Here is a 21,017-nt window from a genome sequence, read left to right on the forward strand (position 1 = left end):
AGTATATCATGTAGTTACTAGTTGTTCATAACCTGCTACACAAAAATTTGATTTGTCGGGCAGACCTTTATATCTTTAGTCACAGCCACTTCCAGGGCTGCCTGCTGTGTGTGTGTCACAAAACTAACTCAGTGGCCAGAGTTGGGAATGAGAGGCAGGTGTTTGAAGGAGGAGAGCATTACAGCACCATGTGCTGATCTGGAGTCTGGATCTAAGTAAATATTTTAACTATATTTTTACAATGTACTTTATTAATATTTTTTTAAATGTAATTTTTATGCGAAATGCAGAATGATCCATCTATCCAGCCAGCCCATGAATATTTCATCCCACACTTCGAAAGCAGCTCATTTAAGCAGGAAAACCACAGACCTGGCAACCCTGGATGTTTTCCTCCATTTCCAGTCTTTAGGCTACATTAAGCTGGCTCCGACTGCACATTTGCCATTAAAGCTAACTCTCCAAGAATGCGAACAGGCCTGTTCCCCGATATTGTGTCAATGGTTATCAGTGCTGGCTAAACACAACCTGCACTTTAAAACTAAGTGCACACCAAACTAAAAATTTTCTGTTATTCCTGATTGTGAAAAAAATGATCATCTATTAGAAAATCTAGATAACATCTGTTTTTTATTAAAACCTGCAAAAACCTCTTTTGAAAACTTAGAAATTGAAATTGGCCCAACAGAAGCTCTAAAGGGACGAGGAGTGGTTGCAGTATTCATAAGTGAGAAGAAGGGTTCAAATATGACATCACTGGGACAGAGAAAGAAGAATGCGCCCCACACCTCTCGGTTTCAACCAGCAGAAGCAGGGGAAAGGGTTTCATTCACTAATACAAGGGTGTGGCTGTGCGGTCTTCAGCATTCTTATCGGGGGATTTTCTGACTCATAGCTGCTCTTTCAGAGGAGTTTAAAATGGCCTTTGTTCCAGATGAACCCCTCGCCTGGATAATAAGATTTCTCAGTTCTGAACATTTTTTTCCCCGTTTTATTTTAGCCTTTATTTAATAATGAAAATGAGAAAATATGATCATCTCCTTCTTGTGATTTGTTTCGCCACTCAAACTCAAATTACAGCGTACACAGTCGAGGCAGAAACGGCCAGGTTTACTTGGCCTGTGCAGGCTTTTGCATATTCCTCCTCAGCGGGAAGCACCATGTTTCTACATGAATGAACATGGCTGAGTTGTTAGAAGGCTGAATAGTGAAACAGGCTCGATCTGCATTACACAGGAAAGGAAGCTGCTCTTTGATACCGGTGGCATGCAGAGCTGTGTCCAATTCTGTAAGAGACTCGGCAAGCACAAGAAAGAATTGCATTCCTCTCGTCTAAAGTGGCGTCAGATGCATAGTGCACTGAGTTATGCAAGACCATGAGATAAAAAAGAAAATCTGTCTTTGTTTAACGCACAGCCCACAGAAACGACCATAAAACTGGTAGACTAGGAAGAATAACCCAAGAACCTAAAAGGAAAAACCAATGAATGGATCTTGCATAATGTCATGTGCGTGTAAACAAACTGTATAAAGCATAGCTTGTAAGTATAGCTGCAGCATGTTATAGGCCCTTTGTAACAGTCTTCTTCATTCATTGTCTTTTGTCGGTGGCTACGACTGATTGAGTAATGTCTGGTATGCTGGTGGCAGCTGAAATCCAGAAAAGGAAAGAAGGAAGGAGCCTGCTAGTACTGGACCGAGCTCTTTGGTCCAAGATTCAGAGGCGGAAAAATGTCTGGAAGTGTCTTAACATGGTCCTGTAAACAAGGCGGAAGCAGGAGTCAGCCCATCTGTCTCAGAGAAAGGTGGCAGATTAAAGGGTATTCATGCAGTCTGGCAGTTAAGACTAGGAACCCATGCTCACCTCTCACACCTCTATGCAACACACACAACACACATCCCACAGGGAGTTTTCTTGCGTTCCGAAAATGTAGAGGGAATGCTCTTTCAGGAAGTTCGGTCTTGGAAAATCGTCCTCCTATGTGTCGGTGAGGGTGTGCCAGTGGCAGACCTGCTGTCCCTCAGCCTCCTTCATCTCTGTCCAGTGGGCCTGCTGCTCCTCGCTGGTGCTGTTGAGGCCCAGGGAGACCCAGCCCAGCCTCTCCCTGGGCCTCATGCTGCTCCGGCGGCAGAACACCGACACCACTAGTGACACCTCGGACAGCTGGAAGAGCGCCACCTGGAACACGAATGTCTCCTTGTAGATCGGATTGGGCTGGCCACGGCAAACGGCCGTCTTACACTTGGACATCTCCTTTCCCTTTGAGTCCAGCATGGTCAGCTTCACATAGGTGTCTGAAAGGAAGCATTGGAGGAGAGAAGTGAGACATTGCCATCAAGTGGTCGGACATGTGTACTACAGCAGGAGGTACGGAGTGTCTTTTAATAATAGCTCTCAACACCAAGAACGCTATAATTGACTCACTCCTAAAACTCATGCTGCTGATGGATTTTTTTTAAACTGTGGAACTCTTTGAAAACTGCAAATGAAGTCACATTAATCTATTTCATATTTGCTGGCAGCAGATTTCTGAAATATTCTGCACATAAATTATAAATGATGCCAAACGAAAGTGACCTTTAGAACATGCAAGCAAGTCAGTGCAGGGTAGAAAACTAAAAACTTTGTGGCTTGAGAAGGACTACTGACTGACATGACTGACATTTCTGGGAAGCTACTTTCTTGCCAAGATACTGATCTCTATCAGCTTAGTAAATATGGAGTTAGAGCCTGGAGAAAGTTGGATTATCTCAGAGTAACAACAGGAGAAAACAGCAAACCAGCCAAGGGCTGACCCAATTTAACTAAATCTGTAGAGTCAGTCTAATGCTCCTCTGACTGTGCCACTTCTCATGTTAGCAAGCTGTTCCCTCGATGCTTACATTTGGAAACAGCATACCTGGTTTACTGAGGTTACTACTAAAAAAACAACTTTGTCTGTTAAACTAAAAACACATTAAACGTTAATAAATAAAAAAAAACAACTAAATGCACTACATGGATCTGCACTATTAGCCAAAAGTTTCCTACCAATCAAATCTTTAATCCAACAAATGTTTTTGTAACTGACATTCGTTCACCACATTAATGCACAACTAGCTAAGCTCCCAGCTCTAGATTTATATATAACATAAAGAAGTGAGAGCTGAATTCACCCTGTCTGACAAGAAAGCAAAATGCTGAAGTCTGGCCTCAGAGGACCAAACCTAAGAATGCTACAAACTGGTACCTATGGTGCGTAATGTAGTGCACAAAAGTCTTGATCTACCTCCCATTTCTTTATATTTTGCAAGAATGAATGAAATGAAATGTGCAAATAAATACATGGAAACATGCAGTAAATAAGGGAAATAAAACAAAGTTTGTAAAATTCTAACAAACTTGGTATGACCACCTTTGTTCTTCAGCGAACTCTGAACTCTCATAGCCAAGCTTTCTTGTAATTTCTCCAAGTAGTCTTCTCCAGGCTTCTTAACAGACGTTTAAAGCTCTTCTTTGGATGTTGCCTGCCTTTTGTTCTGTTCTCTGTCAACATCATCCTACACTGCTTCAATAATGTTGAGGTCTGGACACTGGGGAGGCCATTCCCCATTAAATTAGACCTGCTTGCACTGATTTTCAGTTCGGTTCTTGCGTAATTTGGCATACCTCATCCTTTTCTCCTCGTTTCCCTTCCTTAAGAGTGGTTTCTTGACAGCAACATTTCCACTGAGACCACTTCTGCTGAGGCTTCAGTGAACAGTAGATGAATCAACTCAAGTTTCAGATGAATCTCCTGCAAACGCGGTGCTAGATTTTTTCTTAGTTTGTAAGGATGGGACTCATAGCATTCCTCTGAAAATGGTCAGGTACAAGGACTGGACTGAAAATGAGTGAAAAAGCCTCCAATGCCCAACAAAAAGCTCTGAAGGTCCTTCAGAACGCCTGGAGAACATTGCTCAAGATCACTTTTAAAAATTACAATACAGCCTGGCAATATAAAGAGAAAAATGTAAAGGAATGGGAGATGGGGCAATACTTTTACACAGTTCTACACATCTGTACAACCCTCACCAAATCTACAAACGTACAGAAAGCTTACATTTAGTTTACTTTTGTCTTACCTCTCATGATATAAAGCTGTCCCCCTACGAAGTGTTTTACACAACAAAACAGACCATCTGTGGCAGACACACACCATAGCACACACACCATTGGAAAGAAGAAAGAGGGGAAGCAGTTTAAAGATTTCAATATACAGCAGAAGGTCAGCTTTCACGGGAAGCACGGCGAGCATGACAAGCAGCAGGTCCTTCAGCATTTTGGCTTTAATAGCTTAGGTTATTAAAAAGCTGGTGTTCGTGCCAGGAAACGTTCAAATGTAATGATCCTCTATTTGCTTCTGTTGCATGCTGTTGGAAGTCCTGCCCATCTGCTCGGCCAAAACAATAGCCTGACATATCAGCACCCATTGGGGGAAGAGAAGTTTAACTGAACAATTTACAGCGTCATTCCACACTTCAACCCACGCTGGCACAAAAGCCCAAAGTTAAATATATGTACTTACTGACGGGTTTATCAGATGCTGTCGTTTTGAAGTGATTTCCCTTGATTACCTCAGCTGAGAGCTGCCCTGTGGCAGAGTTGTAGATGAGACCCAGGAGGATCTCGGGTGTGGATGAGTCTTCAGTGGAGCGATAGGACAGAGCCCCCGCACTGCGAGACACGCTCACCACAGAGCCACAACCCTGGCGAGGCAAAACCCAGAGGCACTTTATTTGAGTCAATTACCACTTAATCATCGATTAAAACAATAAGAAGCCAATAATTCATTAATCAACCTAGGAGTTAGGAGGGGCAGTTTGAGAGTGTGACAAAGACAGATTTCTGAATCTATAGAGAATGATGGTAGAAATGTAACTTTCAGTGGAAAAAAGCATCTTAAACCTTATTCACCAAAACTTTTAAATGTTTTTTAAACCAATTTAAATGGTGACACTATACATGCAGTTTTTATGTCCTAGATGCCCACAGTTGCTTCTTAATAACTGCTCAAATAAAAAATAAAATAACTGCTTCTACAAGGATGTGTAGATGAAGGAATGCTGAAGATACTGATAAATAAAGTAGAAATGGTGTACAGCTGATATTTGAGATGTAAAGTATATTTAAAAAGTGTTCTCACTGTAAGTTCAGAGCCAGGCTCCAGGGTGACAGGTAGAGCAATTTTGCCCTGCAGGTTGAGCTTCGTCAGGTAGAACACCTTCTCTCCCAGGACCTTCTCTTTTTTCATCCGTCTGATGCTGTACAGGCGGAAGCGAACAGCATAGTCTCCCAGGGCCTCCTGCTCCACCCTGGAAAACTTGAATGTTTCTGTGAAGATGGGACATGGGCCCTTCTGAACGCCGGTCTTAGCACGTTGCTTCTTGGTGGGCAGCAAGACCAAGTGGACCTGCCACGAGATGTTGCCGGTCTGTTTGAGAGCAGGAATGTCAGTTGCAGCTGTGACAGTGACGGCCAGCCACTGCTCACTGGAATCGTACTCAAAGGCGACATCCAGGGTGCCGTATTTGGCGAGGGGCTCTGGCTCGTAGGCAGTGGGAAGCGGAGGACCAGAACCATCCTGAATGTACAGAAAAGAAAAAACAATTTCCCCCTCCTTTATGAATTTTACTTTAATTTCCGGGATTTTATAAATTTTTCCCCATTCTGACATATTATTAGAACACTCAAATAATTAAGTCAGTTCAGAGTATATTTCCACATTTTTACAGAAAATACACAACAAAAAAATGAAACTGTTGTCAGCGAACGTATCACCCAGCCCTTCCTGTAAATGTTGATGAAGTGTTGCTCCCAACTTTGATCATTCCATCAAACTACAGGGCATCCAAAACAAACTGCTTAGACACAGAAAAGACAACAAACAGTAGGTCTGATCTCCCACCTCTGGCCCTAGAACAGCAGTGCTGTCACTGGGTATGTCCTCATCACAGGCTTTGTTGAGGTAACTCTCTGTGTCCTGGTCCCCGCTGGCCTCGCTGGAGCAGTGGGGGCTGTCACAGTGCTGTGTGGACGGCGCCCTCCTGACCCCTCGCTCTGAGCGGGATCGAGAACCCACGCAGGCCCCTGAGCCCTCATCTTGGTACGGTGGAGGCTGAGGTTCACCGAGCGAGGAATCTTTCTTTATCCTCTGGATGCTGCTGGCTGCTCTCACGACAGTGACAAAGAGGGATGCAGAAGGAGTGTTACTGGAGTCGTACTGTGCTCTGCATGGAAACTCACTAGGTATGCAACATACAGTCTAGCGACATACAGTGTCTCCTCAGTCTTTGCAAACCTATATTGTCATTTTAAATTCTTGTTAAATCTTGGAAAAACAACATTTCATGTACTAATATAGTGGTGTCAACCATAAGGTCTGGGGGCCATGATCGGCCTAGCAAAGACTCTAGTCTGGCCCACTAGATGGAAAATTATAAGACGTGCAAATATATTTAGACTTTTATTGTATTTTCATACATTTTACACCCTTTCCTACTGATAAAGCCACCCCCACCCCCCAACCACTGTGCTTTATACTACTCCTGTTTTTGTGCTATTTAATGTAGAAATGTGTTTTTGTTTTTAACACTGAGTCCACTTTTTTTAAGGGAATAAATGGAAAACTAAGTTTTATAATTTTATAATTCCAGGGTAGTCTGGGAAATGAACTACCAGAACATTTTATACATTTATCATGTAGTTTAACTGTTCAGGCCCACTTATGGCCAAAATATACGAAGAAAACGTTCCCTGTAAGCCAAAAGAGAAAGTAAAGAAACACATTCTCACTCATTATGTGTTTATACAGCTCTCTGCACTGAATCATACTTGGCTCTCTTCCACAGCATGTCTTTTGTCCTGTTTTCCTCCTCCTACCCCAACCAGTCGCGGCAGACGGCCGCCCCTCCTTGACCCTGGTTCTGCTATAAGCTTCTTCCTGTTAAAAGGGAGTTTTTCCTTCCCACTGTCACCAAAGTGCTTGCTCACAGGGGGTCATATGATTGTTGGGTTTTTCTCTGTATGTACTATTTTACGGTATACCTTACAATATAAAACGCCTCAAGATGACTGTTGTTGTGGTTTGGTGCTGTATAAATAAAACTGAATTGGACTGAATTGTAAAGAAAGCTCTTAGAACATTAGTTAGTTATCCCAACTGGCAAAGATGCACAGTAAACAAGGTCAGACAACAATAAGGGAGAAACAAAATGACAAACAGAACAACGCTGTCATCCCTTATGTAGCAGGTTTATCGGATAAACTCAGGAAACTCTTCTCCAAGCACGACATCCCAATGCACTTCACACACAGCCATATAACTCAGACAAAAACTGGTTCATCCCAAGGACAAAACTCCCAAACACGAACTGAACATCGTAGTGTATGCAGTGCAGTGAGGAGTGCTCAGACCTCTACATTGGAGAAACCAAAAAGCCACTTCATAAACACAACATAGAAGAGCCACCTCGACAGGACAAGACTGAGCCGTACATCTGGATCTAAAGAACAAAGGTCACTCTTTCGAGGATGTCAATGTCCACATTTTGGACAGAGAAGACAGATGGTTTGAAAGAGGATGAAAGAAGCCATCTTTGAACAGAGGGTGTGGCTTACAACACCAACTGTCTGCCACCTAAAATGTAGTTTTGAGATCCCTTTCCAGGTGCCTTTAATTCCCATTAATACCTTGCAATGGTTTCACATGAAACCTCTGCTGATAATAACCCACACCCTTTTTCACACTTTGGCTCGTGTGATGAGGCACATGATCAATACTGGCTCCTTATTCATATTCATATTAAATATATTCATTAAATATGCATCCTGTGATTATTTTCCTCATCACAATACTTGACAAAAGCAGCTTTAATTAAAACATTTAAAAGATCATTTTACAACAATAAAGATCAACACCACATTATGTTTGTGCAGTAAAAAATGAAGATACAGCCAGTTAGGTTAGATTGGCCTGGCATCTGAAACAGGTGAACACAACACAATCAAAACATATCACTGCATAAAGATATAAATAGTGACTTTTAGAGATTGTAGCATGAGAATATTTGTTACTTCTGGATCAATCTGGGTGAGTTTTTCCCCATTAGTCCTGAGGGTAGTGTCATTATTGAATTATAACCAGATTCATGTATTTGGGTGTTAGACTGCTATCAATTTTCTATTCCAAGTCTGGGAAAGAAACCAAATAAATTTTACTTCCTTCCAGTAACAGACATTTAGCACTAACCCAAGATGTTTAGAGAAAAGGACACTCGCCAGAAACTCTCCATATGAAATATGTAGCTATTTCTATTAATTAAAAAAAAAACAACAGAATAGACACTACAATTACAGATAAATAAACACAAAAAGATGTTATGCATTTGATGTTCCGAGTTTAGTATTTATGCAATCTTAGATGATTCTTGTATGCATTGTGTTTTATGATTCTTATCATATTGTATCTGATTTTGTGGGGTTTTATGTTCAGCGATGTACCGTGTACGTACTTTTCCACTACATGTGCTCTCACCCTGTTCACTGGAGGCCTCGCTGCTGTATCCTCCGTGCTCAGATGACTGTTTGCGTGTGCTGCTCCATGCAGAGGTTGTGTTCTGCTGGGCCTCGCCCTCTGGAATTCTGTCCTCCTCACTGTCTGATAAAACTCCCTCTGCACGTCACACATGGGCATTAATTCTAGTAAACCACAGATTATAACGTGTGCAATATTTAACGAAGTAAGAAACTCAACCAGTTAAACATGCAGCTGCTGAAACTGGCACACAACAGGTCGAAATTGTGAATTTTAGTGCAAGAACTTGAAAACATGAGCAGAAGAGAAGATCCAAAGGGCAGTGAGGAGAGAGAAGCAGCACACTCTCTAACCTTGGTTTCCTTTCTTTTTCCCCTTTTTGCTCTTCTTGCCTTTGTCCCTCTTTTTCTCCACATCCGAAGCCTTTTCAGTTTTTTTCGAACCCTCTTTTGCGACTTTCCCCTTTTTCTTATCCGACGTTTTCACTCTGGAAGACGATCTATAAAGCTCAGATTCTTCCTCATCGTCTCCCTCTCGCTCAGTGCCATCCTCTACCTTCTCTCCCTCCTCCTCATGATCTTTTTGCTCTTCCTGCTTTGACACCCTGCTTTCACTCTCACAACCAGATGAATGAGGAGTTTTATCATTGTCACCACTTTTTTGCTGAACAGCTGATTGGTCATTTGACTTCTTTTCTGTGTTTTCTAAATCATCAGCCTTCTCCTCTTGAGAGTCTTCTTCATTTCTTGGAGACTTGGCTTCTTTCTCCAGCTGCTTCTGTCTCCTTTCTCTTCTCCTCTGTTCTCTCCTCTCCTGTAGCTCCTTTTCCTCTTTCTTCCTCCTCTCTTCCTCTGCTAACTCGGCTTCTGTCTTTTTAACTCGCCAACATCCGTCCCTCCATTCCCACTCCAGCTGGCTCTGAGTGTTCTCTGCCTCGGTTGTATCACTAGTTTGGCTGTTCTTTGAGCCTGTGTTCCCCCCCTCTGAGTCTCTGGGCATTTGCCACATGCTTTTACTCCCGGACTTGCCTTCTTGCAGGGTGGAATTCTGACCCGATTCCTGGCTGCCGTTTTCTCCATCTTCCTTTTCCTGCACCTTGTCGATGATAGTAGTGACCTGTTCGGTCAGCTGGTCACTGACAGCATAGGTGACATCGCTGACGGCATTGGCGAGATCGTCCACACGACTGGTGACTGAGTCCAAGATGGAGGAAATGTTGACAGATGGGAGGTTCTGCTGGAAACTCTTGAAGAAGGCCATCTCTCAGCCGGGGTTCCTCCTGTCACCGTGCTGATCACTAGATTAGCTCATCAGAGGCACTGACACAACATGTGTTTGTTAGCATGGTGTGCTGGCAGTGTTACAGTGAGTGCTGACATGTACATACGCACCAATATGGTGGTAATAAGAATTATACTCGTTACAGGTCTCATGCTTAGACATTATCAGTCAGTTTCACGGATGTAGAGTAAGCCTAGTCATAGACTAAAAGAAAAATACAATTAAGACCACAAAAATAGCTTTCAGTTCAAGACTTAGACAAGACTATGTGTGTCACAGCAAAAGCAATAAAATGTGTATTATTCTGCCTTCAAAATAAGAAAATACAAAAACTGCAGTGTTACACATTTAATGGTTTAAGCCAACTGTGCTAACTCTTACTTCCTCTACTCTGATACTGTGCTGGTTTTGTCTTGGTGCTTTTTGCGAACAGCACACATTATGACTCGTTTGCAAACCGAACATTCAATAATCATAACAGCCTGAATCCACGGGCTGCAACGGTGACTCATCGGTGGATGAACTGTGGTAATTGTTGGGTCAAGCTTTTTGGCATCAGCGCTAATACATGCAACCAATTCTACACTGAACAACACATCACCACAATTCACCATCAGCCTTTTATGGCTGAGGGATAACAAGAGTTGGATGCACAAGTTTGAATTTAGTTTGGATTTTCCCTATTCAACCCAGGTTCAAAAAAATATACATGCAGGCTAAAATATGCTTACTTAAGCCTTCTAATAAGTGGTGCTTAAGGTTCTACAATGTCTTAACTTGACAAGGCCAAGGCCTAATTACTTCTCCTTAGTGATCATGATTGACTACAGAAAAATCATTTATTTGACAGAACTCAATGGACTGACCAATACTGAGAACAACAGGAAAGTCCAAGGAACCTTGGTGAAGACCTAAGAAGGACATAAGTAGACTTAGACAAGTTGAGAAGGTTTTAATTCTTAATCAGAGAGCAAATTCTGTACAAGTGTACAAATTAAGAAACAAAACAGTAAGCCGAGGTAATAGAATGACATCGTTTTGACTTGGAGAAGTGTTGTCTCAGTTCATATGCCGTTGTATTTTTTTTAACAGAACACAGAGATCGCTAAGAGGATGCAAAGCTGCCATTAATATCATAATGCAGCAGGTACAATGTTCAGTTTAAGCATGGCTCATAAAGATGTGGACGCGCTGTCATTACAGTGATGCCCACACGATAAAGCCGAGAGCAATCCAAACGTCTGCATAAATTTCTACAGATTTAATAGCGTAATAAATCTTTGAGTGTGTTGAGTACCTGGCTGGTTGTTCTTATAGTCACTGAGATGTGACAGATTGTCAGGACTCTCCATTGACAATTTGTTGTTGAGGTAAAGAAAAAACAGAGCCATCAATGCCATGAAAGCTGCAATGGAAGACAGGACACCCAGGAGCTCGGGAGAGACTGAGGAGAAGAAGAAGAAGAGGAGGAGGAGCCATGAGGAACAAGCAAAGCAAGAACTGACAGAAAAAAAGAAATCCAAATGTTAGACTTAAACAGAAGTAATACCAAACCAAGGTATTTGATTAAGTAAGAAAAAAGAGCCCCATGTTTTTCTAATAAAAATACACAAGGTGGTTACAAGCTAAAAAAAAAAAAAAAAAAAAAAAAAAAAAAAAAAGTCTTTTGATCAGGACTCCTGAAAAGCCGCAAACAACCCCAGTCAAATAATTTGTTTTGTGATAATATCTTAAAGTTGCAATAAAACTCCTGCCATTTTGGCTTGTCAGAGGAGAGTTAGATATTGTTCATTTTAACAGATCCACTTCAAAGGCACACGAGATAAAATCTACAGCACTGTATGTAGGCCAACCATACTTCATGTAACCATGCAGCCCTGTGCTATTTTTATAAGAGCCTCAAAGGGACTGTATCTAACTGAAACCTAGACTCAGCAAACCCAGGGAAAAAAAACAGACCGGGCCTTGGTTTAATAGGCTACAACACAGCACAGTGTAATAGCCAGGAAACGGGGAAGAGAAGGTGGACAGTGAAGCATGAACTGCATTTCTAAAGATCACTTGAAAGGGCAGATTGCTAAATAAGAGACACTGAAACTGAGCGAGTTATAGGCACATATTACTGCCTTAACAAAATTTAATCCCAATAAAAAACTATGGGCATATTCATGAATTAATCCCTCTGCATTTCCATTTTTAAGGATTAAGTTGTTTTATACCCCTAATCCAAATTGTCCAATCACGGCTCATCGATTGTAACTAAGCAAAATACCAGAGCAATAGTATAAAAGAGTTTCGAGGGTTATGTTGAGTTGTTGTGTTATAACGTAACATAGCAGAATTAGATCGCACGTATCTCACAGCAGCAAGCAACCAACTTTACACTGCAGTTACTCATTTAAATACTGTCTAAAAACGGCCACAGGCAGCTTTAAGATGCTGCTTCACGTCCCTTTAAGGTGAAATCTTACACTGCTTACTGAAACCTCATTCGCAATATTGCCGTGTTGTTCCATTTTCATTTGTGACACATTATATTTGGTGGTATGAGTTTGGTGAAATTGAAGATGACTGTTTGTTTCGACATTAAAACAAAACAAAGACATAAACCTGAGGTATATTTGGGCCAACTTGACGGAGCTTGACAGTTGTTACACGTCTGCATTGCAGCAGGTGGTCACATCCTGACGACCAATCACCCGTCATTGATCAAATTGGTGTAAAAATCTGGTCTCAGATGAGAAAACGAGAGAGGAAAAACAGAGGTATACTTTTGCAAACCTTGTTACTGAACTTATTATGGACCGACTTGTCTCACCATGGCAACAGGCAGAGATGACTATAGCCTGACAACTAGCTGCTGCCTGCTGCAGACTGCCAAAATGGTGAATGCTAAATTCCCAAGAACGGCAAAAGAAGTAGGAGGGAGATAAGAGAGCAATGTGACAACAGAGGCTTACCTCCTCTAAATGAATATCCTCTTTAAAGCCAGCTGTTCCCAAAAAGCACTGCTTCTTAAAGCATTGATAGTAAATGATCTAAGAAGAGGGAGGGAAATAACAAAGTTGTCCAGCTCAAAAGTAATCCTACATGTAACAAATCCCTGACACTTAGTCTGGTCCAGCACTCGCCAGGCTTACGTATCAACTCTCACTCCCGACAGCAGTGTTGATTGAGGCAGAATGACCTCTGAGGCTACGAGAGCAGCAGCCATCTGTCGAAAACGAACAGCTTATGGTCCTGAGCTGCGGCAAGCGATGACACTTCATACATGGCCATATTCTGTAAATGTCAACAGCAGCTGAATAATTCAGACACCTGGGGTAGGTAACCTGAGCCCCCCCCAACGATATACACTGGAAAGTGGAGCGGAGCAGCAAAGAGGCCTTTGAAACAGTTCGCCCTCCTGTTTTTACATAATACCTAGGAAAGTGTGATCTCTCTTAAGAGCAGAGCAGATTAAGGTGGATTTTTTAAAAACGCCGCTCTTTCATCTCATTTTATCCTCCCTGAGTGTGTGTGCATGTGCAATCTGTGTGTGCAAACTGAATAAACAAGATAAAAATAACAGAATAAATCTGCTTCTCACAGCATGTGAACTCAGGCTGAACTCCGGATTCTGAAATGAGCCTCAGGATTCAATCTACCTTTTTTCCCCAGGTAATGACTCCAACAAGCTAACAAACAAACATGAAAGCACAGCCACTGAAGCATTCATTGAGAAAATAAATAACAGGCTGAGAGAAATGTGAGCTAGTTTGAATGAAGTGTCTGTGTCAAATAAAACAAGGGAAGCAAATTACTCTTTCATGTTCCTAATCTGCTAAGACACAGAATGACTAAAATTTCGACATTGCGAGTGCTTGATTAATTTACTTTGTTTAAAGCTTTAAAACTCAGTGGCGTTTCTGGGACATGCTCGTTATGCAATCTGGAATTGTTGCTTACACATGGACCTCTGGTACGAAACAAAACCTCCACTCTGAATAAATCATGAACACACAGCTGCCTTCTTTTGCTGAAGTGAACCTAAACTTGATACGCTGTGCATAATTCACACATGAACCGTGTGCTTACTGAGAAAGCTATAGAAAAGCATTCTATACATCATATTTCAGTAAAAATTCACAAGCAAAAGAGAGTGCCTGGGGGTGGGGGATGAGCCAGTCTTCTCCAGTCATGCAACAGAAAGGCTTAAAAATGCACGCACAAACGCCTGCTTAAGAAATGGCATTATATCAAAATTTTATAATCTGCTTACATCAGAAAACTCACAAAATAAAGCTGAAACAAAGATCTGGAAACTTAAATCTTAGCAGAGGATTGAAAATCAGCTTGTGCTGTAATGCATAACAGATGGTGAATACACGTGTCAGATTAACTCGTAACTGGTTAATGCGCACATATGTAGCACCTGCCAAGAGGTAAATTGGTAAGATAAAAAATATATGCACTAAATTCACAGCCGCTAAAGGAATACTTATATTCCCTGTATTTGTTTTAATTGCTGTTATGTTTGCCCTTTTCGTTCATTTCTTCTTGATCTTTTTGCCAGGAGGGATAAAGAGTTCACACATCTACATGTCAAATGATTATTTTATACCTGATGAGGGTAAAGCTTTTACATCTTGAAACAGGACTGGGTAATTCATTTTTCCCCAAGGGTCCATATTAGAAATTGGGGTTGCTGTAGATGGCCTCAACCTATAGCTCAACTCACTTTTGCTCATTTTATAAGCTTATTGGTCCGTCCCTCCACAACAGTCCTAATTTCTCATGTGGCCCCTTGGTAAATATTAATTACTAATCCCTCGTCTACTGTGCAAACAACAATAAAACTAACAAAAACAAAACATTGTCATAGCTTCCATGTTGGAAAAAATGAAGCCAATGCATAAGTGCCTTAAAGCTGGATCGTGGTATTGCCTACTCATTCAATGACTAACAACTTGCCAATCGCAAATCATTAGCAAGTTAGCAAGTGGTTCCCAGTCAGACCCATCTTTTCAAATCACATCCGTTTTCTGCAACCAAGATGGTGACAGTTTAAAGGTTTCAAAATGGAACTTCAAAACCCAATGAAATTTTCACAGCAGCCACTAGGGCTGTTCGATATAACGATATATACCGGATGACGATATAAAAACGTCTATCGTTTAATTTTACGCTATCGTTTGTTTCGTGGTGTCGCAAAATAAACTGTTTACGGCAACATTTTTTCATCGTTTTGATGGTCACTGTAGTGGCTATATTAATTTCTTATATTTAATATAACCACACTACGGACGGAAAAGTGCATATATTTATACGTTGACGTTAGCGACAACGACGGTAAAACCATCGCGTCACGTGTCCGCTTGTTTATGTTCCACATAAACCTTTCACAATAAAGCTCAAGATCCTGTTGAGACTTTTCAAAATAAACTGAATCGCGTGAAAGAGTATGCAGAGTATTTACGGATGAGAAGCAAAAAAAGAGCCGCCAGGTGCTAAAAAATAAACCTTAGACTCAAACGTTAGAACAGGCTTTTCCCCGCAGCACGCCGTGTAATAAATACTCGCAAAGAAAACTGCGGCCGTTACAACTTATGTCTATAAATGTATCGTTTCATGCATCAGTACCCTTGACTCCAGGTACATGACGCCCAGCTGGAAACACTCCACGCAAGTCGAGCTGCCCGAGATTCACAGAATTTACAAAAAAAATGTAAATTTTTTGGGATTTATATCGATAGATGTCTTATATCGGGATATGAGATTTTGGTCATATCGCACAGCCCTAGCAGCCACAGCCATCTTTAATACTGTCTATGGTTACAACATGAAAACGGAGCATCACAAAATCTTAGAGACAATCCTACTGCGTGCCAACTGCTTGCCTCATTATCAGAATTTACTACAGAGGTGAATTCTACAACTTCTTATTTCAGTTTCTGGATTTGCAGTTATTCATCAGAGCTGATGTCTGTGACATTCAGCATTCAGGAACTCTTTTTTTTGAAGGGAACCCTGTCGGGAGGGCTGATAGACAGGAACAGCTACACTCCTGTGTGGAAAGATCATCCCTGACCTGACCGTTATTCACTGCATCATTCAGAAGTCCATAATCAGTCCAAGATGCTGTAGAACACTTTACCTAGCTGAGTCATTTTCAAATATTTCTTGATATTTAAACTCCAAAGCCTGCTGTTGATCTTAATGTTGATCTAAAACATGATGCCGCCCTTCCTGTCTGGAGATGCAGATGTGGGAAAGAGACCAATGCACCGCAGATGACACTACACAAGAAATCAGAATCATCAGTACATCATCCAAGCAGGATGTTTAAACAGGAATTTACTGCAATAGGATATTTATTATTTCTCTGAACTAACTGCATTTTGTGCTGTTGCATTTTCACATTATTACATATTAAATATTAAATGGCACAGCTAGTCAAAGTGGAAGAAGTGGAAGTGGGGTTTAATTATGTCATGTTAAACCCATTTGTATCCTTTAAGTTTTATTGTCTAAAAAAGGAAATCATAAGACTTTTAATATTATGAATATTAAATTAATTAAATATAAATGCAATATTATTGTAAATACCCTGGTTAATTTCTTTTCTTGTTGTTTAACAAAATATACTGTTGAAAATGCACACACGCACGGTTTTAAATGTGTGATTGCAATGTGGTCTTACCTCGTCTGGCACAGATGAGCTCATGAACACCACAGTTCCTCCCCCCTCCTGTGAGAAAGACGATGTAAAGCTGGGAGTCAGAGTTTTAAATATGACTTTATGCAATGTAGAAACATATGGTCTGTCCTCAGGTTAAATGAGACAGATGAACATGTCAGCAAACATAAAACCAATAGGCTTGAATGACCTTGTTTGCTTTTCGTGGTCTCTGTTTCTCTGTCTTTAATATATTGATGGGTATATTAGCCTATAGAGCAGTGTAGGCTATCATTAATCATCTCTATACCAATAATAACCACGGGCCACTACAAAGGAACACTTTTAAAAATGCACTCTGCCACAGCTACTCTGAGGCTCAATTATGTCAAGAAGTCATGCATATTAAAGGCAGTAATTATAGCTCCATGCATTTTCTATAAGGCAACTAATAACTCATTACTGTGATGACTGGCATGGATTCTACAAAGTAATTTCCTGTTTTATTTTGTAATTCCACTTAGCTATGATGCCTTGTCAGTTTTACTCTGTGTCTCTGTTTGTTTTCCGGACATTTTTTTTTAATAACGCCTCTTTTTAATTAGCTGTCATTGTCCCTTGTTTATGCATCTCCTGTAAAGCTCTTGCCACTGGCCTTCAGTTCCCAGTCGAGCATTTTTTATTATTGCTTCTCCGTATCCTTTCCTGTAAGTTTTGAGTACAGGGTGGGTTTTGTATTCTAGTTTGATTTTTCTGGAGACATTTACTGCACTGTTTGCTTTGAACTGCCTTCCTGTGTAATCCCTTATTACTCGCCTAGGCACCAAAAAAAAAAAAACAATTAAAAAGGTAGGGTTCATTGATAGGCGCATTTTAGCCTTATGCTAAACAAGAAAATATAATATTTCATCTTTCAAATAAATGCTCTTACATCTATTTTAGCCTTGTAGTTCTGTGGTTGTAAGGCTTTCCTTTTCGGTATGTTAAATAGAGGAAAAAGTCCGTGTACAGTGACAGATGTGAACCCAACCCTTCAACAAGTCACTAAAAGTTCCTACAACTTTAAGCAACAGCGTAGAAATTTTAAAAATAAAATTACATGAACTATTTCCTCGACAGATGCAAAAGCCCTGGCATGAGTTGCTTTGCTGGAAAATTATCAACATGATTTTGTAACGCAATGCAATACACTGCTCTGTTTGGGTTATGGAGAAATAAGTTTTAGGATTTAGTATTTTCACTGGAATACAATTTCATAATGTGTCAACTGGTTGTTTTACATAATCGCTATGAGGCTTAAGTTAACAGTGCTTCCTCTCCTTCACATCCCCAAGTTTTTACAGTGACACATAATCTCTCTTGGCTGAACAGTTCAGTATTGAGGCTCCAGTATCACCATTAATTAAGGTGTCTCTACTTAAGAGTTTGGCAAGGTCACGTCTTGGCTCTGAATTTCGGTTTATTATTAGATTAAAAATAGTGGCAATGTGTTTTATACATTCTGAAATTTGTTGCCGAGTTGTCTCAAACCAAGAAACAAAATTTTAGTGCATTAAGAATCCCTTCATAACGTTAAAAAAAAGGTGTATTAGTTTCTTCACATCCAGGACTGCACAAGATAGTAGAAGTGGCATGAGGTCTTGACTTTAGTGCCAGAGCAAAGAGAAAACTGTGACTGAGGTAGCAGACAGACCTTGAGAGACTCAATTCATTCTATTAATTCATTAGCAGAAATTCTCTGTTGTCTATTCTCACCAAACTTTAGTAATTCTTAGTGTACAACAAGTACTTGCCTTAAAAGCTCAAAAAGAGATGGATTTTTACAATAATATAAGTAAATGTTGTCACTGTCTGTCTGTGTACAGTTGTGACTCATATTCTGCTTTCACTGAGCCAGACTTCAGGTTATATTTCTCCATATTTTCTGAAGGTCCTACAGAGACTTTCTATGGAAACTGCCTGTTTTTCCACTCATTTTTAGTCCAGTTCTCATATCTGACCATTTCCAGAGAATTGCTTTTTTTGTTAAGCCACTTAACACTGACCTATTAGTTAATATAACAATGCCTCCACATCAGTGCTGATACAGAAGGAGAAGAAGTCAAAACAGTAGGCAAAGAAATTGTTTTTTTCCACAGTATTTCAAACTGTTTCAACAAGTCCTGTGTATAATCTGCGAATCTCTGAACTTCTGTTCGCCAGCCACTGCATAGTAGGTGTGGTGAAGCCCTTACATTTCAACACTGGACCTCTCCACACCCTCATCCAATGATGTTCTAACATCAAGGTTTAAGACCAGCTTCTGGACCAGTGATTCCCAAAATGTGCCCCGGGAAGGTACTGCAGGTGGGCCGTGGGAATAACAGAACTTCAGTTTGAAATTACTCACAAGTATGTACAGTTACAAATTTATATAAATGTATTTATTCATATGAAAAGTATTAAAACTGGTAATATTTATAGACAACAGCATTTTGAATAAAATTTTCAAGGAAACATATCACCCTCTCTTATATTTGAATGGAGTAACGGTTTAAGATTCGTTGAGCCCCACAGATTTGCTGGTTTTTAAGTGGGCCGCAGCACTCTTGACTTTAGGAATGGCTATTCTAGACCAGTGGCATTACTGGAAAGGTCCCCAGGATGGGAATTTGGGGCAAGTGCCACCCATTGCTACCCTTCTGTACACGCCCCTGCTCAGTGACGCCAAGCTGCTGCAAATTTCATTAAAAATTTGCAATAAAACATCTAATTAAAAAAAAATTACACTAAAATTCTTCTGGAGCTGTCTATCTTTAATTAAACCACACCACCTCTCTCAAGTGTCACTGCGCAGGAACAAGCGCCCGTGAAACAATAAGACCCGTATCCGTGACAGCACGGGACAAGGCACGAGCCTACTTTTTGTCGCTGGTGATGTGTCCCGGTCACTCTCACTAAAGCCTGTAGGAGACACTTTTCCCTCAGCATGAAGGCTGTTAGATCCGCTGCACATGTTAGCTATGAAGGTATCTACAGCACGTGCAGCCATCAAATAAAGTTTGACAGCAGCGGAGTGTTCTTCAAATATTACAACCCTATTCTTCCGCCAAATTATATAGTTCTTTAACGGAAGAAAAACAAAAAGTCATGTGACGCTAAGCAGCGGCATGCTAAGACTTTGTGTTAAAATATTCAAATTAATCGCTACGTGCTCACAGGTGTCCCATAACTGACGCTTTTGCTGCCGTCTAAAAACGTCCCTAGTTTAAAATCAAAGCACCGGGACTGCCTGCTTGTCTCGGTTTACTCGCGAATCACTTCACGTGCACATCCCGAGAAGATAATGAGACCTCAGCGGTCCTGCATCAGTGCGGGTGTCCGCACTTCAGCATCAGCCCCGCGCCTCCGGAGCACTGCGGTATACTCGCCGTGTGAGTTACAGAGAAACTGGACCAGAAATTACACACTCGGTGAATACCGCGTGAGATTATGGAAAGACGTCCTCCTTCAGTCCCGTGCAAAGTTTCCCACGAGTCCCGCAGGACACCTGAGAGCGAGTACCTACCGTCAATCGCCATGATGCTCCGTCCCGGACTCTACCAACTGTAGGGGGGTGTGGGGGTGTGATGGAGGCGGCCGGTCATTCATTTGTGTGTGTGTGTGTCACAGAGAGAGCGAGAGAGGTTGTGTAACAGTTCTATATGTATATGTGTATATATTTAATTATATAAAACAGGCTACAAATAATAATATGTGCAGTATAACTGTATTATTGATGTAGGTTGGTTATTTTTGTTCTCCGTGGTAACATTCATTTGGATTTCATTCATTTGTCCAGTTGTAGTAACCTACACTTTAGAAGTCTGCTGTTATGCTACATTATTCCAGTTATTCCACCTCATTTCTGGGGCAAATACTGTGCGTTTAACTGCAGTCCAATAGCACTCTCTTTCCAAAAAATTGTAATTGTTGAATAAAAAAAACCTAAGACCCGATATTGATAAGATAATGATAAATGCTTCTGTTTCTTCTGGAGGAGGGACCCTCCTGCTTCCTCACTTGATCATGAGAAGGCCCAGCCCATCTTCCTCCACCGCTTTTTATCTCCTCAAACCTCTACCTCCCCCTCTCCTTCCACCTCTCCATCACTCTCCATTTTTTTCTTTCTCCCCTCCCTTCTTCATCCTTTTTCTTTTCTTTTTTCACCCTCGCTTAACTTATTCTTAACGAACAATAAATATAATCAACCATATTTTTACTTGTGCCAAATCAATGTCTTCATTCAAGAATAATTCATCTTAAGAATAAAAACATCAAATGTGTGATGTGTGTGTTGATGGACCGGCACACATACGTTTTACATTTTAGCAGTATCTGTTGTGATACGTCTGAGAGTGAAGTTAAGTAACGTGGGTTACTAGTGGTTCCGAGAATATTTAAAAGTGGAATGGGAGCCAGAGACTTCGGCTTTCTCTGCCTTCACGATTAAGCTTAAAACTTTCCATGTTGATAAATGTAACTCTATACACCACACCCTGTCC

General features: G+C 40.9%; 1 protein-coding gene across 7 annotated transcripts; it reads right to left on the reverse strand.

Moving 5' to 3' along the window:
- Positions 1 to 265: 265 nt before the first annotated feature.
- On the reverse strand, positions 266 to 20,118 carry syt14b (synaptotagmin XIVb). 7 transcript variants are annotated; one of them, XM_040018553.1, is made up of 10 exons: positions 20,042 to 20,086; positions 16,519 to 16,566; positions 15,973 to 16,114; positions 11,134 to 11,280; positions 8,556 to 8,693; positions 5,928 to 6,187; positions 5,166 to 5,603; positions 4,548 to 4,728; positions 4,105 to 4,161; positions 266 to 2,295 (listed from the first exon to the last, which is right to left on the reverse strand). In XM_040018553.1, exons 3-10 carry the CDS (start codon positions 15,983 to 15,985, stop codon positions 1,979 to 1,981), a joined length of 1,551 nt encoding a protein of 516 aa, XP_039874487.1. In that variant the 5' UTR covers positions 15,986 to 16,114; positions 16,519 to 16,566; positions 20,042 to 20,086; the 3' UTR covers positions 266 to 1,978. The 7 variants fall into 7 exon arrangements, 6 of the variants coding, with proteins under 6 accessions (XP_039874487.1, XP_039874484.1, XP_039874482.1 ...); XR_005694137.1 differs by lacking the exons at positions 15,973 to 16,114; positions 20,042 to 20,086 and having other exon boundaries at positions 266 to 1,757; positions 1,865 to 2,295; positions 8,909 to 11,280; positions 16,519 to 17,544; XM_040018550.1 differs by lacking the exon at positions 15,973 to 16,114 and having other exon boundaries at positions 20,042 to 20,118.
- Positions 20,119 to 21,017: the final 899 nt, after the last annotated feature.

This window comes from Simochromis diagramma, unplaced genomic scaffold (genome assembly GCF_900408965.1).
Source record: "Simochromis diagramma unplaced genomic scaffold, fSimDia1.1 OVJJ01000802.1, whole genome shotgun sequence".
Taxonomy (NCBI): Eukaryota; Metazoa; Chordata; class Actinopteri; order Cichliformes; family Cichlidae; genus Simochromis; species Simochromis diagramma.

Bases quoted from the DNA above. Each gene is read 5' to 3' on its own strand.
- syt14b (XM_040018548.1), bottom strand. From the start codon at position 9,815: ATGGCCTTCTTCAAGAGTTTCCAGCAGAACCTCCCATCTGTCAACATT. The intron at 6,188-8,555 runs GTGAGAGCACAT...TCGTGAGAGCAG, and splicing joins CGAGGCCTCCAGTGAACAGG to CCAGCAGCATCCAGAGGATA. The intron at 4,162-4,547 runs GTAAGTACATAT...TGTCTGCCACAG, and splicing joins AGCATCTGATAAACCCGTCA to ATGGTCTGTTTTGTTGTGTA.